At 41.5% G+C, this 16,393-nt stretch overlaps 3 protein-coding genes across 3 annotated transcripts; 2 read left to right on the forward strand and 1 right to left on the reverse strand.

Moving 5' to 3' along the window:
- Positions 1-34: 34 nt before the first annotated feature.
- On the forward strand, positions 35-7,815 carry dis3 (DIS3 exosome endoribonuclease and 3'-5' exoribonuclease). The gene is made up of 21 exons (XM_041947560.1): positions 35-331; positions 772-929; positions 1,144-1,340; positions 1,513-1,586; positions 1,772-1,939; positions 2,161-2,325; positions 2,587-2,700; positions 2,885-3,022; positions 3,184-3,330; positions 3,454-3,570; positions 3,656-3,757; positions 4,133-4,197; positions 4,317-4,401; positions 4,518-4,645; positions 4,908-4,994; positions 5,092-5,248; positions 5,436-5,650; positions 5,811-5,979; positions 6,232-6,390; positions 6,521-6,643; positions 7,158-7,815. Exons 1-21 carry the CDS (start codon positions 113-115, stop codon positions 7,224-7,226), a joined length of 2,856 nt encoding a protein of 951 aa, XP_041803494.1. The 5' UTR covers positions 35-112; the 3' UTR covers positions 7,227-7,815.
- A 438-nt stretch (positions 7,816-8,253) lies between these two features.
- On the reverse strand, positions 8,254-12,528 carry bora (bora aurora kinase A activator). The gene is made up of 12 exons (XM_041947893.1): positions 12,436-12,528; positions 11,959-12,113; positions 11,715-11,821; positions 11,573-11,618; positions 11,391-11,469; positions 11,228-11,272; positions 11,062-11,118; positions 10,677-10,942; positions 10,227-10,389; positions 9,480-10,075; positions 9,216-9,356; positions 8,254-8,992 (listed from the first exon to the last, which is right to left on the reverse strand). Exons 2-12 carry the CDS (start codon positions 12,106-12,108, stop codon positions 8,972-8,974), a joined length of 1,671 nt encoding a protein of 556 aa, XP_041803827.1. The 5' UTR covers positions 12,109-12,113; positions 12,436-12,528; the 3' UTR covers positions 8,254-8,971.
- A 108-nt stretch (positions 12,529-12,636) lies between these two features.
- mzt1 (mitotic spindle organizing protein 1) lies at positions 12,637-14,674 on the forward strand. The gene is made up of 3 exons (XM_041947951.1): positions 12,637-12,910; positions 13,187-13,332; positions 14,111-14,674. The coding sequence occupies exons 1-3, from the start codon at positions 12,859-12,861 to the stop codon at positions 14,132-14,134; spliced, it is 222 nt and encodes a 73-aa protein (XP_041803885.1). The 5' UTR covers positions 12,637-12,858; the 3' UTR covers positions 14,135-14,674.
- The last annotated feature ends 1,719 nt before the right edge of the window (positions 14,675-16,393 follow it).

The following is a 16,393-nucleotide window of genomic DNA, read 5'->3' on the forward strand; positions in this document are numbered from 1 at the left end:
GAAAGATTTTGTCGGCCAAGAGAGTTAGTTTACACATGGGTAGCTAACCGGTTGTTATCAACTTGGAGGATAAAAACATCGGGATTTAAGCTTTTAGGCTTTTATCTTCATCATGCTGAAATCTAAAACCTTCGTTAAGAAGACCCGGTCGGGTGGGGTGATGAAGATAGTGCGCGAACATTATCTGAGAGATGATATTTGGTGCGGAAGCGAAGGTTGCACTGAATGCAAACAAGAGTCCACGGTGCTGCAGAGAGACGCGTGTATTGAGAGCAATCTGTGCAATTATCCACATTATCTGATTCCTGACACGAATGTGGTGCTGCATCAGGTAAAAAGAGTGTCCCACTTCCACTGGATACGTAACATCATTCGTGTACTTTAACAAGAAGGCCTTTTGGATCACCAAGCAGTCTAATAAATCTAATTTTTACACGTCTTGAGATAATTTTCCATACAATACTCCCTATAACACTAATTTTGTATCTTATGTAACGTTATAACTGGGGCTAACCACCTTTATGATATGTCTTTATGAATGAATAGCGTCTTCTGATTATTGCAACGATAATATATTATTTTCCCCACAGCTATGTTTTTCTTCTTTATATTTCTTTTCATGACTACAATATTAGTATGTTAACCAACTACAGTGGAGGTCTAACCTAGAATTATGTGATGGTGAATCCTTGATTCTAGGCTATTATTATAACCCATTTTTTATTCAACCCATATAACCCTTTCTCCTGATTCAATTTCTGTATCCTGCAGATTGACGTGTTGGAAGATCCTGTGATTCGTAATGTGATTATCCTTCAGACTGTGCTGCAGGAGGTACGCCACCGCAGTGCACCAGTCTACAAACGCCTGAAGGACATCATACATGAGAAAGAGAAGTGCTTCTACACCTTTACCAACGAACACCACAAGTACAAAGACACCACTGCCTTTTTTACTTCATTGCATTGTCTTAATTGCATGATAGTAATAAAAAGTAAAAGCACTTGAAAGAAAATCAGTGCCAAAATACATTGGCCAATTGCGTGTGAAGTTACATTCCCCTTCACGTAAAGATCTCCTTATTAGACCCCCTTTCCCTTCATCTTTGTCAAGCATTCACCCTTAAAATGTGTATTCTTCCAGAGAGACATTCATTGAACGTGAACAGGGGGAGAGCGCCAATGACCGTAACGACCGTGCAATTCGTGTGGCGGCAAAATGGTACAGCCAGCACCTGAAGACATCTGAGTCCGACGCAGATGGGCTCAAGGTGGTCCTCCTCACCAATGACCAAGGGAACAAGCAGAAGGCCGAGGAGAGCGGCCTGCTGGTGTACAAATGTTAGTGCTGCTTTCTTCAGAGAAAGAAAATATCATGGGTCATATAGAAATTTGTCGTGTGTAATCACTATAAAGAACGAGGCCTCCTTACTAAGTGGGATACAAGTAACATGTTATAGGGCATCAGTTGTATTTGTCCCTTTGTCACAACCATCACTCCCTTCCATTCTAGGTGAAGAGTACGTCAAGAGTCTGATCGCGAATCCTGAGCTTGTGGATCGTCTGGCTTTGTCCAATGATGACATGGTAAACACTTGTACAATACTGAACTATTTACATAAAGAGACACAAGGTAATTCTGAGATTGTATGCAGAATTTGTATCTGTATGTCTGGTTCACACCGCTGCCATTACTTTGTGGCCAAACTCTATTGGACATCGTTCTCTTTATTTTCTCTTTCCATTGATTTCTGTTTCCTTTCCTCTCTCAGAATGAAATCACAAGCAGTAAGGTGTTATTCCCAGAGCACCTTCCTTTGTCCAAGATCCAAGCAGGACTTAAGAGTGGCTCCTTCCTCCAGGGCACCTTTAGGGCCAGCAGGGACAACTATCTGGAGGCCACAGTCTTTGTCCAGGGAGAGGAGGAAGACAGCACAGAGGTGTGTGTGTACATTTGTTTGCAAATGTGCAGTGTTTCAACAGTTATCCAAAATCTGGAAATGAAAGAATCTTCCAGACCTCATCTGGGTTTGGGTCATAATTTATCATGTTGTTTGTTGAGTTTTATGTTTCCAGTTAGAGGAATTACTGTAAGTTCAGTGACTGTCAGCAACAGTAAAGTGCCTGCATTCGTTAAAATTTCCCTTTGGCTCGCTATCAGGTTATCATCCAGGGTCTTCAGAACCTCAACAGAGCTGTGCACCAGGACGTGGTTGCCGTGCAGCTTTTGCCACGGAATCAGTGGGTGGCGCCCTCCTCAGTCGTGCTGCACGATGAAGGCTCAGCAAAGGATGATAATGCTGATGAAGAGGACGAGGAGAAAGCGGTGAATTTGGGTTTTGGATTTTGACCAGACTGGCTTTGTCTCTGCTTAGAGATTGAGGAGGTGTTTGTTGTTTCCCCTCTTGAAGTAGGAATGATGAATTCAGGGTGTTTATTGGTCTGGATAGACAGTATCTGACTGCTGTACTACACAGAATGAAGAGGCTGTACTTTTTTTAAAACTTTGCAATCAAATGACAACCCCCCTTCGGCCTTTGTAGTTACAGTATTTTAATGACCTCCGTGTTCCTGTGTGTCTGAGCAGTTGAGGACACTGGCAGCTGAAGCATCCCGGAAGCCCACAGGCAAAATAGTGGGAATCATCAAAAGGAGCTGGAGGCCATTCTGTGGGATGCTCAATGCCTCCCAGATTAAAGAGGTAAATCTAGACTGCTCTGTAATACTGTATGTCATATACAGTTTAATTTAGCTTGGTTTGAAAATTTGAAGCTGTCCTCAAAATTGGGATGCATGTTAACAGAAATGAATAAATCTCTCTATGTACTAAATCTGTACGAACACGTCCGTATCTGACCACCCCTTTTCTTTCCTTTTTCATTCAGTCAACCCGGCATCTTTTCACCCCAGCAGACCGCCGAATCCCTCGCATTCGCATTGAAACACGTCAAGCATCCACACTGGCGGGCCAGAGGATCATCGTGACCATTGATGGATGGCCCAGACACTCCAGATATCCTAATGTGAGTGAACCTCTTCAGAATGTCAGATCTTTGGAACTGCGATGAGTGGACCCATCTCCAGTTGCTAAAATGTGACAGGAAATTGATGATGATTTACATGACATGTAATAAGCAGCCAGTCTGTGCTTGGAGAGAAACCTCTTTTTTTTCCTCTTTGATAGGGTCATTTTGTGCGTAGTCTGGGAGCTGCAGGGGAGAAGGACACAGAGCAGGAGGTGCTGCTACTGGAGCATGACGTCCCCCACCAGGCCTTCTCTCAGGCTGTGCTCAGTTTCCTTCCCAAGATGCCGTGGGCCATCACACCAGAGGTAATAGCAGCGATTCTGGAGACTCACTGCAGTATTTTTGCTCATGGTTTATAAGTCGAGTCTACAACCCCATCATGTGAAAGCACACATGTAAAGGCCTGTGTATATATTAATGTGGTAAAGGACATGGTGAAGAGAGAGGACCTGAGGAATCTGACAGTGTGCAGTGTGGACCCTCCAGGATGTACAGACATAGACGATGCCCTGCACTGTAGAGAGCTGGACAATGGAAACCTTGAGGTACACATATTGTACACACACTGTAAAGTAATAGGAGTAAGTTATTTTTGTCTATATTTTACAGTGTGTTATTTGTTTGCTCTAGGTGGGCGTCCACATCGCTGATGTCAGTCACTTCATCAGACCCGGCAACGCTTTGGACAAAGAGGCTGCGAATCGCGGCACCACGGTCTACCTGTGTGGCAAAGTAAGGAAAAGCACACACACACTGTGCAGTGTTTTCATAACGTCAGTACCAACCTAAAATGCTAGAAATAAACAAAAGACTCCAGAAGCATCATGATTTTACATTTGGAAAAGGCTGTTTACAGCTCAAGTGAACAAAGTAAAGTGAGACCGTGTTTACAATTTCATAGACTGTTTGACACCTTTGCCATGTTTTCAGACATTGATGACAGTACTGAATCTTTAGAAAATCTACTATTGAATTCAGACCAGTTTTTTGGGAGGGACATTTGGATTGTATTGAAATGTTGCATATTTTGACAACTAATATGCTTTGGCTGAGTTTATATTTAGTTGAGTTGAAGTCACATGCTGTGTTTGGTTTTGTCTCCATCAGAGGATAGATATGGTTCCTGAGCTGCTCAGCTCCAATCTTTGTTCTCTGCGCTCCAATGTGGAGAGGTGAGGCCTAGAGATACATACATACATATACAGTACCTGCACTCACACAGTAATCAGTGTCATCAGTGCTTGTAGATGTATGCCATTCCAGCTGATTTTTAGTTATTTATTTTTACCAGGCTGGCTTTCTCGTGTATCTGGGAGATGAACCACAAGGCTGAAATTCTGAAGACCCGATTCACAAAGAGCGTCATTAACTCCAAGGTATAGTGCCAACACACAAAGTATGACACTAGAAAGTGTAGATCTGTTTGTAAGACAGGGTCAAGCATGCTTGTTTATTTATGTTTCCTTGTTTTCCCCTCTCTTGTTTGGTTCAGGCATCTTTGACCTATGCTGAGGCCCAGATGAGGATTGATGACACCACCAAGAATGATGATATCACCAAGAGCCTACGAGGTCTCAACAGACTAGCCAAAATCCTCAAGAGGCAGAGGATAGAGAAAGGGTAAGGACTTGGAGTTTGGAGCAGTAGAGGCAGAAGGATGTATTCACAAAATGCAGGATGGAATGATATTCCAATGCTATGGGCGGAAAATGCAGTTGGCTTGAATTTTTATTGATCTATGGCTCAGTTGCCCTCAAAAACAGGAAACATGCCTTCTAGTTGACAACTTAAAATACGAAGAGAGATGAGGAAAGAATCAGGAACATTAATTGAGTTGATCATAACTCCTGTAACCGCTTGTGTTGCATTTGATGTCCTTCAGGGCATTGACGCTGTCATCCTTAGAGGTCCGTTTCCACATCGACAGTGAAACCCATGACCCCATTGACCTCCAGACCAAAGAACTCATGTAGGTAACCTTTTCTCCACTTCTTTTTTTCAGTGTGTCATTGTGTGTCATGCTGTGTTTCTGATGTGTGTAAATAAACTGATGTCTTGTTTATTAGGGAGACAAACTCCATGGTAGAGGAGTTCATGTTGCTGGCCAATATTTCCGTTGCCCAGAAGATTTATGATGAGTTTTCAGACTGTGCTATGCTGAGGAAACATCCAGCACCGCCTCCATCGAACTACGACATCCTGCTAAAGGCTGCAAAGTCCAAGGTGAGTGGGGGAGGGATGGTCATACAGAAACAGTGCTTTGATTTTCAAGTTATAGCTCGCTGTTTCAACCATTCATCCATTATTTTTAGCTATTTCAACCATTTATCCATACTTTTATCTGACTTTTCCATCACGTGACCTGCGGTGGATACAAGGTATCAATGCTTTGTTTCCTTTTTCTCATCAGGGTGTGGAGATCCACACGGATTCGGCCAAAGCCCTGGCGGACTCCCTCGACGTGGCGAAAGTGGATGGCTTCCAGTATTTTAACACGCTGCTGCGCATCCTGGCCACTCGCTGCATGATGCAGGCTGTGTATTTCTGTTCTGGCATGGACAGCGACTTTCACCACTACGGCCTTGCTTCACCCATTTATACACACTTCACATCACCTATTAGGAGGTATGAAAACACATTTTGACTAAATGTCTTGGGTTTGGCCTTTTTAGCAAAGAAACTGACAACTTATCACAACACAGTTCTTTCTAACCTCCTTGTGTCATCTATTTTCTTCAATTCCCTTTAATGTAAACCCCCCCGGCTTACCTGCTCTTCTACACAGGTATGCTGATATTATAGTACACCGTTTGCTTGCAGTGGCCATAGGAGCAGACACCACCTACCCAGATTTAATGGACAAACATAAGCAGTCAGCCCTCAGCAACAACCTCAACTACAGACACAAAATGTCTCAGTATGCACAGAGGGCATCTGTGGCCTTCCACACACAGGTAAACACATGTGGACACACTGGTTTGAATTTCTGTGAACTTGTTTGGGACTTACACATACAAAAAATACAAAAAAAAAACCTATCCTGAACCATCATGATAAAAACTTTGACTGAGCGAAAGTGAGAATCAGCACTGTGTCCACGTATAAACCCCATGAACCACTGCATTAAGTAAAAATGGAGGGGACTACATCAAAACTGCGTAATTTAATGCAAAATCACGCTTTTAATACAAACGATCTCTTTCCAGTTGTTCTTCAAGAGCCGAGGCATACTGAATGAAGAGGGATTTGTTCTCTTTGTGAGGAAGAACGCAATCACTGTGCTCATCCCCAAGTTCGGCCTGGAGGGAATGGTCTTCTTTGACACAAAAGACAAGGCAGCCCCAAGCCTTGTTTTTGATGAGGAGGTATAAACTATAAAATATTCATTATAATAACTCTATTAAAAAAAGTTATTTTTTTTATAGATTGGCACTGCTAAGCTAAAACATCATGAAATGTGCTTAAAAGATCTTGTGTGTGTGTGTGTGTGTGTAGGGTCCCACTCTGAAGGTAGAGCAGCACACCTTCTCCATATTTGACAGGGTGAAGGTCACCATCAGCCTGGACGCCTCCAATATTCAGCACCAGAAGATCCGCATGGCTCTGATCGACCCTGTGGTAAGGACTGGCTAAATGGAACCTGGGTTTCACTGTCAAACAAAAATACATCATGGCTACCTTATGTCGAAATCCATAAATAAATGTTGTGTAATATTTAATGTTATAGCCCCACATGTGGGCCTTTTTTGCTGTGAAATGAGTAATGTGGCTAAATTAGGGGCTCCAATGTGCAGACGAGCTCGATAGACAGACGGATAGAATACATCACTTAGTTGGGGTTCTTAGCCTGTCCTTTTTGTGGCTGTAAATAGAATTTTCTGCCCCAATCCCATTTTCCTCCTATTAGCAATCCACAGACAGAAGGGAAATGAAGTCAATAAGACACTGTAAGCAGCTGTTTCCTGGCACCTGCTCCTGCTGATTATGAGTGGTTATGAATGCCCTGATTAATAAATGCAAATAAATAATGCTTTGTTTGGGATGAGGTTTGTTTTGTTTTAACAGCACTGAGGTGTTGTCCAGTGTCCTCCAGGTACTGCAGGATTTTTGATGCAAGTTTTCTTTATTTTAGATCCCGGGTGTGAGTGTTCCAGCCCCAGATGTTGAACCACAGGCCAAGAAACCCAAACTGGACTGCTGACACAGAAAGCAGTTTTTTCCTAAACCTTCTGCTCAACTTCCAGTTCGAGAAATTGTAAAAGTCTGTTAAAGAACCAGTTTGGACTGTTTGGTGCATCGACACAACTGACTGTTCAACTTTAAACAAATCTATTTTAAGAAATGTACCACAGCAAGGCTACACTGAACCAGCCTCACATGTACTACGCTTCTTGTATAATCATTTTTTACTACATGAAACACTTGTTGGTACATAGTCAACGATAACTGCAAGGGACTGGAAGTCAGTAATACAGTGAACCTGACAAATAACAGTGCAGTAGTCGACTCAGTCATTAAAGTGTTCTTTTTCTTAACCCATCTGGTTCTGTGTGTTTTTGTAGACCCACTATGAATCTTCATCTGTAAAATTGAAATACCTAAAAGTGTTATATAAAAGTGTTCATAATGCTGATGGAAACACATTGTGACTGTGTACAGCCTTGTTTGCCAATAGGAATATGTATAAAATTAATATCACAGCATTCATTCAGTAAAAGTGTGGAAAATATTTAGCAAAATCCTGCATTAAATGATTTAATCTTACTTGATTTAAAACCCAATCATTTTGAAAAATTCTATACTGTATATTCTTCACTAAAATCTCACAGTGACATGTTTTGGTCAAAGGTAATTTAATCTGTCACAATGCAATTACACAGTGATAATAAATCTTATTGAATTATTTGGAGCTCGACCCTCAATAATCATGTCTTATTTCATTAAGGCAAAATACTCAGTGCTGAAAATAAACATCATAGAAACACCCAACTCAAAAATAACTGTCTTCTCAAGCCAGACAAAGAATTCAAGTTAATTTAATGTGACAATCCAGCCCATGCCTTCAAGTATATTAAAAAATTAATAACAAATGGCTCAATTTCAGTGGCATTATTCAGTGTCTCTTAGCCAGGAATAAATATTCAACCAATCCAAATAAGATCCACAGGTAACCTGAATTCTGGCAATTCTTGCTCATAATAAAAGAAAAAAAATCTCATATAAAAACATCATGATAAACGGTTTTATAAAAACATAAATACAGTACAAATCTGATGTCATCCAAAAGTCAGGATCTATTTTGTTGATCACATCAGCACCGAATAAAATTGAAATAATGGCATTAGCATCAATACAGCATTCAGGCTTACTGTTGTCCATGTTTAATACAGGATTGACTTTTTTTCTCCCCTCTTATCACACCAGTATGCTGGAACCAAAAGAACTGTTAACTTGGATTATAGCTTCTCAGTGTCTTACAGTGGGACTATAGATTAGTCTTCTCCCTTCTTACTGGTGATAAAACACACTATGGTAGAGCATTTGCTTCTAGTCGCACAGTTTGAACTTTGAACCTTAAAAGAACCAATAACCAGTAGAGCTGCAAAAATTAGTCGATTAATCAATTAGCAAATTCAAATAAAATGAATTGCCAACTATTTTGATAATCGTTTCATTTTTCAAACAAAAATGTCAAAACATTTGCTCTTTCCACCTTCAATTAATAATAAAAATAAATGAAAATAAGTTAGTTGCAGCCCTTATAACCACTTGTGAAACCCTTCAGCTCTGTTCCTATTTCATTTAACAGTCAACCACATTCACCCAAACCAAATTCATTCCACGTAAATGCTTCAAACTTAGTGTAAACTTTGTATTTGATTGCGAAATAATCATTTCCAGCTTCCACTGGAAGAGGCGTCCCTTTAAATGCATCAATCAGATGTCTCAGTGGTGAGGATAAAATACCTGCAACACAGGAAACTCACTTTTAACAAGATGAAAAGGAAAAAGCAACTAAGTTGCTAAAATAAACTGATGCAGACTGGCAGCATGCACAATACTGTCATAAAGTCTGCAATATACTGTCAGTTATGTACAGGTATTTAAATAGATGCTGAAGCTGTATTAAATCTTAAGACACAAACTCATATACACAACCCTGTACTTGTGTGTGAAGGGTTAACATTACCTTTACTTTAGTGTGTCGAGCGACCTGGGAGGCTTCTTCTAGTGGGTTTGAACTGAAGGACTCTTTGCTGTGACAGTCTGAGCCGAGGCCATCTATAAGACTGCCGGTGCCTGCTGAGGTAGTGTTGTACCCGCTGTCCACCTGAACACACACAAAAAGCAGTCCATTGCAAATATTCCATTCGACAACTCATTCATACAAGAGTAAGTTAAATATGCAGTGAAATACAAAAATAACAAAGTCGCTCTTAGTTCTCACACAAACCTGCATGCTGGAGTCGTAGCGTATGCTGCTTCCCTCTGCCAGAAGAGATACAAACATCTGAGAGCTTTCTGTTGCTGACACATTGCCCATACGAGAGCTGGTCAGCTGTCCCAAAGGCCTTCCATCTTCCTCCTCTTCATCCTCCTCATCCTCAAGCCTCCGTTCAATCCCCGTCTCCTTGTCATCCTCCATGTTCACAGGTTCCGTAGGATCCAGGCTAACTCGCTCAGTGTCAGCAGGGTGAGCGTCACGGACTATGGGTGAAGATGGATCTAGCTCCATAAGAGGGAGAGAAGAAGAGTAGGAGGAGGAGGAGGAAGAGGTGGAGCAGGGGAGTTGTTCCTCGCCTTCCTGATTGTCTTGGAGTTTTGGGTTGAGGATCGGGGAGATGAGGGGAGGGGAAGCCCAGCAGCGGACTGCAGGCCGGGGCCTGGGTCTGCTGTTGTGCTGGGGCTCATTGAGGCAGCGGAGCTGGTGCGGGGAGCAGCTACGAATGGGAGAACAGCCCTCGACAAATGGGCTCTCATTGGTGGAAGTGACATCTGTGTCACGGGGGACACCATGTGGTGTCAGATTGTTCAGCTGCCTCCTCTCAGCTAAAGAAAGAACACAGATTCAGTGAAGAAAAACTTAGTTAACATCACCGCAGCTTATTAAAGTAAATAAATAAATCTCAAATAGGAAAACCCTGTCATTTTTTTTTTTTTTTTTTTTTTTTTTTTGCTTTCTTCAAAATGAATAGCCTACCTGAGCCCATGGGTGTGCGTGCTGCATTCGCGACAACAGGAGATATTGATGGGGAGACAAGGCCAGCAGGAGACGACCTATCAGGGAACAGAGGACTGGTGATGCTGCCAAGGCTGCAGTCCCGGAAGCAGCCGTGCTGAATGGGACTGGATGAAAACTGACCCTGTAGTTAAGGCAATGCCAGTACATTTTTGGTTAACAGTGTAAGTTAGATTATGGATTTCAGGTAAAAACAACAAAAAGTTGCTGATAATAGATTCACAAATATCTCACAATTACAAATAAATCACTTGCTAAATTAAAAGGTGCATTACGTGAGAAAAAGCTCATGAATGAAAAATTCCACAACATCAAAATTAAAGATACATCCACACAGATATTGTGGTGTGAAACTGACAAACCAAAAGTGTGGCCAAGTAATCATCATTTGCATCACTACACTTCTCTCACCGTAGAAGGAGTCGGAGCCGACACGCCGCAGGACAAAGGGGAGCAAAATATAGACGATATAGCTTCAAGCCCTCCTACAGCTCCCTCTCCTCGGTTTAGGGAAGGTCTCTCCTGCCTGGCGTGGCTTCTGTCTGGGCTTGGTGGGCTGGAGCTGTCAGAGCCACTGTAACTGCCCCGGCCATCGAGGAAGAGCTTTCGTCTTAAGGAGGAAGAGCTGAGGCTCTCCTGCACAGCTTCACACGCCTCCTCGTGCCGGTAATAATCCCCTGAGGACAGGGAAGAAACAGACAAACAAAACAAAACATGGTGACTCGATGGGAGAATACTCTTTCATAACATACGCTGTGATTTAATTGTGCTGGCGTTTTATTTATTAGAGGCTTACCTAGGACTTTCTCCAAATCAAAAGCCAAAGGTAACGAAAGAGTTGTCTGGCAAGCAACTAGAAAACAAGAGATAAAAAACAAATTAGTAGATTGTGATGGAGGAAAGGCGTCATGGGACACCGTTTGTAGAAAGTGCTTTCAAACCCACTGAAGGAACACACCAACCTGAGATTTTCTCTGGCTCCTCTTCAATCATTGCAGACATGCAACCTACAAGCCAAAGACACAATACAGTAACATGAACACATATTACATTTAAAAGGCAAAATACAGGGAAGAACGTGTGACTGTAAAAGACTTTGAGGAGTTCAAAAGTAATATAACTGACTTTTCATATAGATCTGAGGGCCTTTACGGGTGTCTGTTGCTGCCCAGGGGGAAGGCACAATGGTTCCTTTGGTGAAAAACTTTATTGGGGGACAGACAAACAACATAATTACATAATGAATCTAAAAAAATGCATTTCTCCATCATTATACAATATGATTAGATTTAATTTGAATTCCATACCTGCTCAATCGCGCTCTGGCGTTTTTCCTCGATGTCAGAATCCATCCTAGATGTTTTAATAGAATACAGTTTTGTCACTCAAACTTTCTTTTTAATTTGCTCTCTCAATTATTTCCTGCGTCTCCTGTGTTTCAGTACATACCTCGTCTGGCTGAGGTAGAAGGACTGTCTCTGGATTTCCTCCGGGTCAATGTGCACTGGGAGAAGACTGGCCATTTCATCAATAGACCAGTTAAACTTAGGAGGAGTCTGCAGGAAATACAGATGAGGAAATAAATAAAAGACTACACATGCCATTCAGTTAGATATTTGCAATAAGAGATGTGTCACATCAAAGTAGGTTTAAAAGACTGGAGATGATTGGTGTGGGGTGTGTTTTAACTTACAGCTTTACAAGGCTTGGACCTGAAGACAGATGGGCTTGGCACCAGGGCCTCGCGGAGGTGGTGGTAGTCATTGGGACTTTCAAAGGGATTTCTAATGGAAGGCCTGCCTGGGGTCTCTGGAGTGATCTGTACCTCAACTCGGTCCCCCATTTTAACTGACAACAAACAATATCCCAGTCAGCAAAACGGAAAATAAAATTCCAGAAATAAAATTACCAAGGAATAGCCCACACAAACGGCAGCCTCCGCCTATTTATACAGCGAGTCGATGTTTTAGTTGGTACGTTAACTACATTACTTCCCAGTTTCTATAGCATTAACTTAACCGGCCATCGAAGGAACCAATTGGTGTAGAAGGAATTTGGTTACAGCGAAACGTTACACTTCCTCCTGCCGTCTTTCTTAACGCACCACTTTACTTATAAATAAAATGTCCACTTAAATATTAGCTATAAACGTTTTGCCGTTGGTACTTACAACTGTTAATGAGCCAGGACTTTGAACACACAGCTAAAACCAATCTTCATTGAGCAGTCGGCAAAGAAACAACAGTGAGAACGTCCAAACGTTTATTTCAATTTCGGCCCCACGGCCCTCTAGCCAATAGAAATGTTGCAGGAAGTTATTGGGACCAATCAGTGACAAAATTCATGTCGTCACTTCCTCCTCCAGTTTCTCACGGAAAGGTAGTGATAGTTTAGCATGCAAGGTTGCTAGCTGCTAATATTGCCCCTTAAAGATTTTTTGGAGCTCATATCTAAAATGAATACGAAACGTTTAAAGTCTGGACGAACTGTTGCAATAATTTAATCTTGTATCGCGTCAGAGACCTCTTCAAGTCTTGTTTGTTAGCCACCTGCTAGCAAGCGTTGGCTAACTGTATTCAGTCTGTTTTACGACATGGCAAGCGCAGCGAATGCAAACCTAAACGCAGTCCGGGAGACAATGGACGGTAAATATATATATATATATATATATATATATATATATATATATATATATATATATATATATATATATATATATATATATATATATATATATATGTATATAGATATTTGTGAAATGACTTAGATTTTGTCGCAGATAAACTGGCTTTTTTGCTAACCCCCAGCTGGTTTGTAATCATATTGCTAACAAATCGCATAGGACGTGCAGCAGTCAAATGTCTTGTTGTTACCAGAAAATCTAAATCTAACTATCATAACCTGTCATCCTAATCCAACAGTGCTGCTGGAGATCTCCAGGCTGCTGAACACAGGTTTGGACATGGAGTCTCTGTCCATATGTGTGAGACTGTGTGAGCAGGGCATCAACCCAGAAGCTTTGTCTGCAGTCATCAAAGAACTGCGTAAAGCTTCCGAATCCCTCAAGGTACAGGAACAGGCTCTCAAAGAGATAACTTTCTCATATTGTTGTGGAGAATGTTTTTGGAGGTGGACATTGATGTAGTTTAAGTCCCAACCCCATTGCAGACATTCATAACTGATGGTCGATCAGTGTAGTGTTTTAAGAAATCATGTCAAACGGCAATCCAGATTACCAGACCTCTATGTGCAGTCTTAAAATTTCTGACATGCTCTCATCAACAGTCCAGAGAAAAAGATTGTCAATTTGCAATTATTTAACAGGGAGAAAGGCAGAAAAAAAAACTCACATTTTAGAAGCTGTATCCAGTAGCTGTATTCACGTGTCGTTATTCTATCCATTAACAATTTTCTGATTTTCCAGAAAACGTATTATGAGTCATCATAAAATTGCACATTATACATTATAGTAGCCTATCCATATCTCCCTCTCTTAACATCGTATCATATTTCTCAAGTTTCCTCTCTTTGGACTCTTGAATCTGGCCACCTTTTTTATGTCACCATACCTTGAATGGTTTCATTCAGCATATGCACTCGTGAACCATGATATCTGTTTTTGGCATGATCATGTTTGTGATATGTGACTCACATCTTCTAAACGAGCGGATGATGAGGGGGACATTTCAATCACTACGGAGACAATTGTTAATAGAAAAGAATTTGTCCTGTGCATGGTTGTACCCCACCCATGAAGCAGCTGTAATTTGATTCTAATAAATTGGTGCGACCGCATTATAACTCATGATGATGTAACACGGCTGTATATTTATTTTCTTTTTCAGGCCTCTGAAAACTGCACTAACTGATGCTGCAGCCTGATCACCTCACTTTGGGATTTCTGGGATCATGCCCCAGTCCTGGATCTGAACCTGCCCGGGGCTCTCCAGCCAATCAGATTTGTCTGTGTGTTGGCACTCTCTCCTCTGTGTTTCCTTGGTGACTAACTGCTCCTGGTCTGTGCTTTGACTTGTGTCTGAGGTTCTGAGTAGAGGTCCCAACCTCAGTCTTCTTCCTAAACACAAGTCTTCTCCCAACACGAAGACATGCTCAGCCATTCTGCCTCAAATCTCTCACAAATTTGTGAAGGTCAGAGTGGTATTAGCATTGACAGTTTGCCTTAATTTAAGAGCCTGTTCCTAATTTCTGGTAGTCAGTTTATGTTGCACTATCGTCATGGGGAAATGTTTATTAAAATATTTTGGAATGTCTGTAATTTGTTCTAAGTTGTTTTTAATTTTTTGTTAGCATTTTGTTTTTTTCAACTTAATCCTTTTGCAATTTCCGTTGTCCATGTAATAGTCAGTGATGGATCAAAGTCTAAATTAAAATGTTACAGTCGACGGCCACAAGGTGGTGTTGTGTCATTCTTCTTCTAATCTGGGGTACAGTTATTCACTGAGTGGTGGGTTCTAACTATGCGAGTTTCCTGTCATGAGTTTTCCTGATGTTTAAGACCAAGCAGATGCTATGATTTTATCAGGTACTTTTTAAAAATCACACTTTCCCTATTTATTTACCATTGAATTGCTGTCTTTTTCTGTGTTGTCTCGATCCCATTGTAGAACTTAGGAAAGCATTTTTCCCCAGTGATATCATTCTTACAGGCATGAGATTTTACAAAGGAAATGATCTTTCCTGTCACACTAGGTGAAAGGGACAAAGACTGTGTTAGAACATTTCACAATAATACAAACGCATACCATGCAGGGGTGATCACATCCACGTGTACAAAAGAGAAGACATTAACAAGGGTCATTCTGTACAGCAGGATGTCCTGTTGGACAGAAATCTTACCCCCTTTTATATCCGTACTCTACCCACAAAAAGTGTTTGAGATGTATTGCAAACTAGACAAAAAAAAAAAAAAAACATGTCTTTGATCAACCAGAAATGAAGCTCCTACATCATGTGTCCAAGCACACAGAGCATTGTGTTGTTTCTCCACTGTCTGTAAAATGGCTCTATTCATCTTCGAGATGAGGGAAAATGCTGAGAGCACAGAACATTCCTCCACAGGCCAGTCTGCAGCCTGGAAGCGACCTCTCCTCCGCAAGGGCTCGAATCAGTATCTTTCGAATGTACGTGTGTGCCCCTCCAAGTGTGTGTGCGTCGGTTTAGTTCACGCAGCACTGTAGATGTCTACAAATGAGTAGCCCCTAAGCCATCTGACAGTAACGCCTCACCCCTCACAGGCGCAGCACGGAGACAGCCAGCGAGTGAGCAGGAGAGTGTGTGTAAGCATTTCTGTCTTCCCCTGCTTTGTCTCGCCATCTTGACTGACGGGGCTGTGAGTATAAATCTCTGTACTGCTGCTTTGATCTCTTAACACAGTATCTCCTCTGTTCCTCAATACCAGCATCGTGTTAGCCAAGTATGAGAGGCATACAGATACGGTGCAGTGGCTCTCCTTGATGGCCCGTCAGGCCTGGCCTCTGTGGGGGGTGACCTGCATGAGATGTTGATGGAGGGAGACCCACATTGAGAATATTTTTTTTTTTTTTTTTTTTTACAAAGAAAAAGAGTTATGCATGGCTTGATTGGCTACTGTGGGCGTGGGATTCAGGATGCATTGCTCTCTGTTTGATGTGTTTGAAGGGTTTCTCCTGATCTTAGCCAGCTACTTTGATCTCTGTAAAACAAAATATTCACAAATCCCATAGTCCTCACTGAGAGATTAGCGTCCATATATGCATAAACATCTAAGAGGTGTTCAACTAGGGCACTGGTCAGGTCACATGACTGTATAAACTCAAGAGGCTAGCAGGTCCTCACATCAGAACTTCTAAAGGTGTTTATGTTTGTACGTCTGATAATTATCCAGGCTGAGGATTATTTTTCTGATAAATGAGGGCAGTCTCATTTAAAAGTGAAAGATCTATGTGTTGCAATTATGGTCCAGGTGTTTGCACTGGATATTACAAAAATAATTAGACTGGACTGATTAGAAGTTCCTTATGCATAAGGAACGATGGTCTGTTGATGTTTGTAAAAACCTAAATTACAAACATATTGAAAACAACTTGCCTTGTGTGAAGCAGAGTTTAACCGAAAGTCGAAGATCTCTA

Source organism: Chelmon rostratus, chromosome 11 (genome assembly GCF_017976325.1).
Source record: "Chelmon rostratus isolate fCheRos1 chromosome 11, fCheRos1.pri, whole genome shotgun sequence".
Classification (NCBI taxonomy): domain Eukaryota; kingdom Metazoa; phylum Chordata; class Actinopteri; order Chaetodontiformes; family Chaetodontidae; genus Chelmon; species Chelmon rostratus.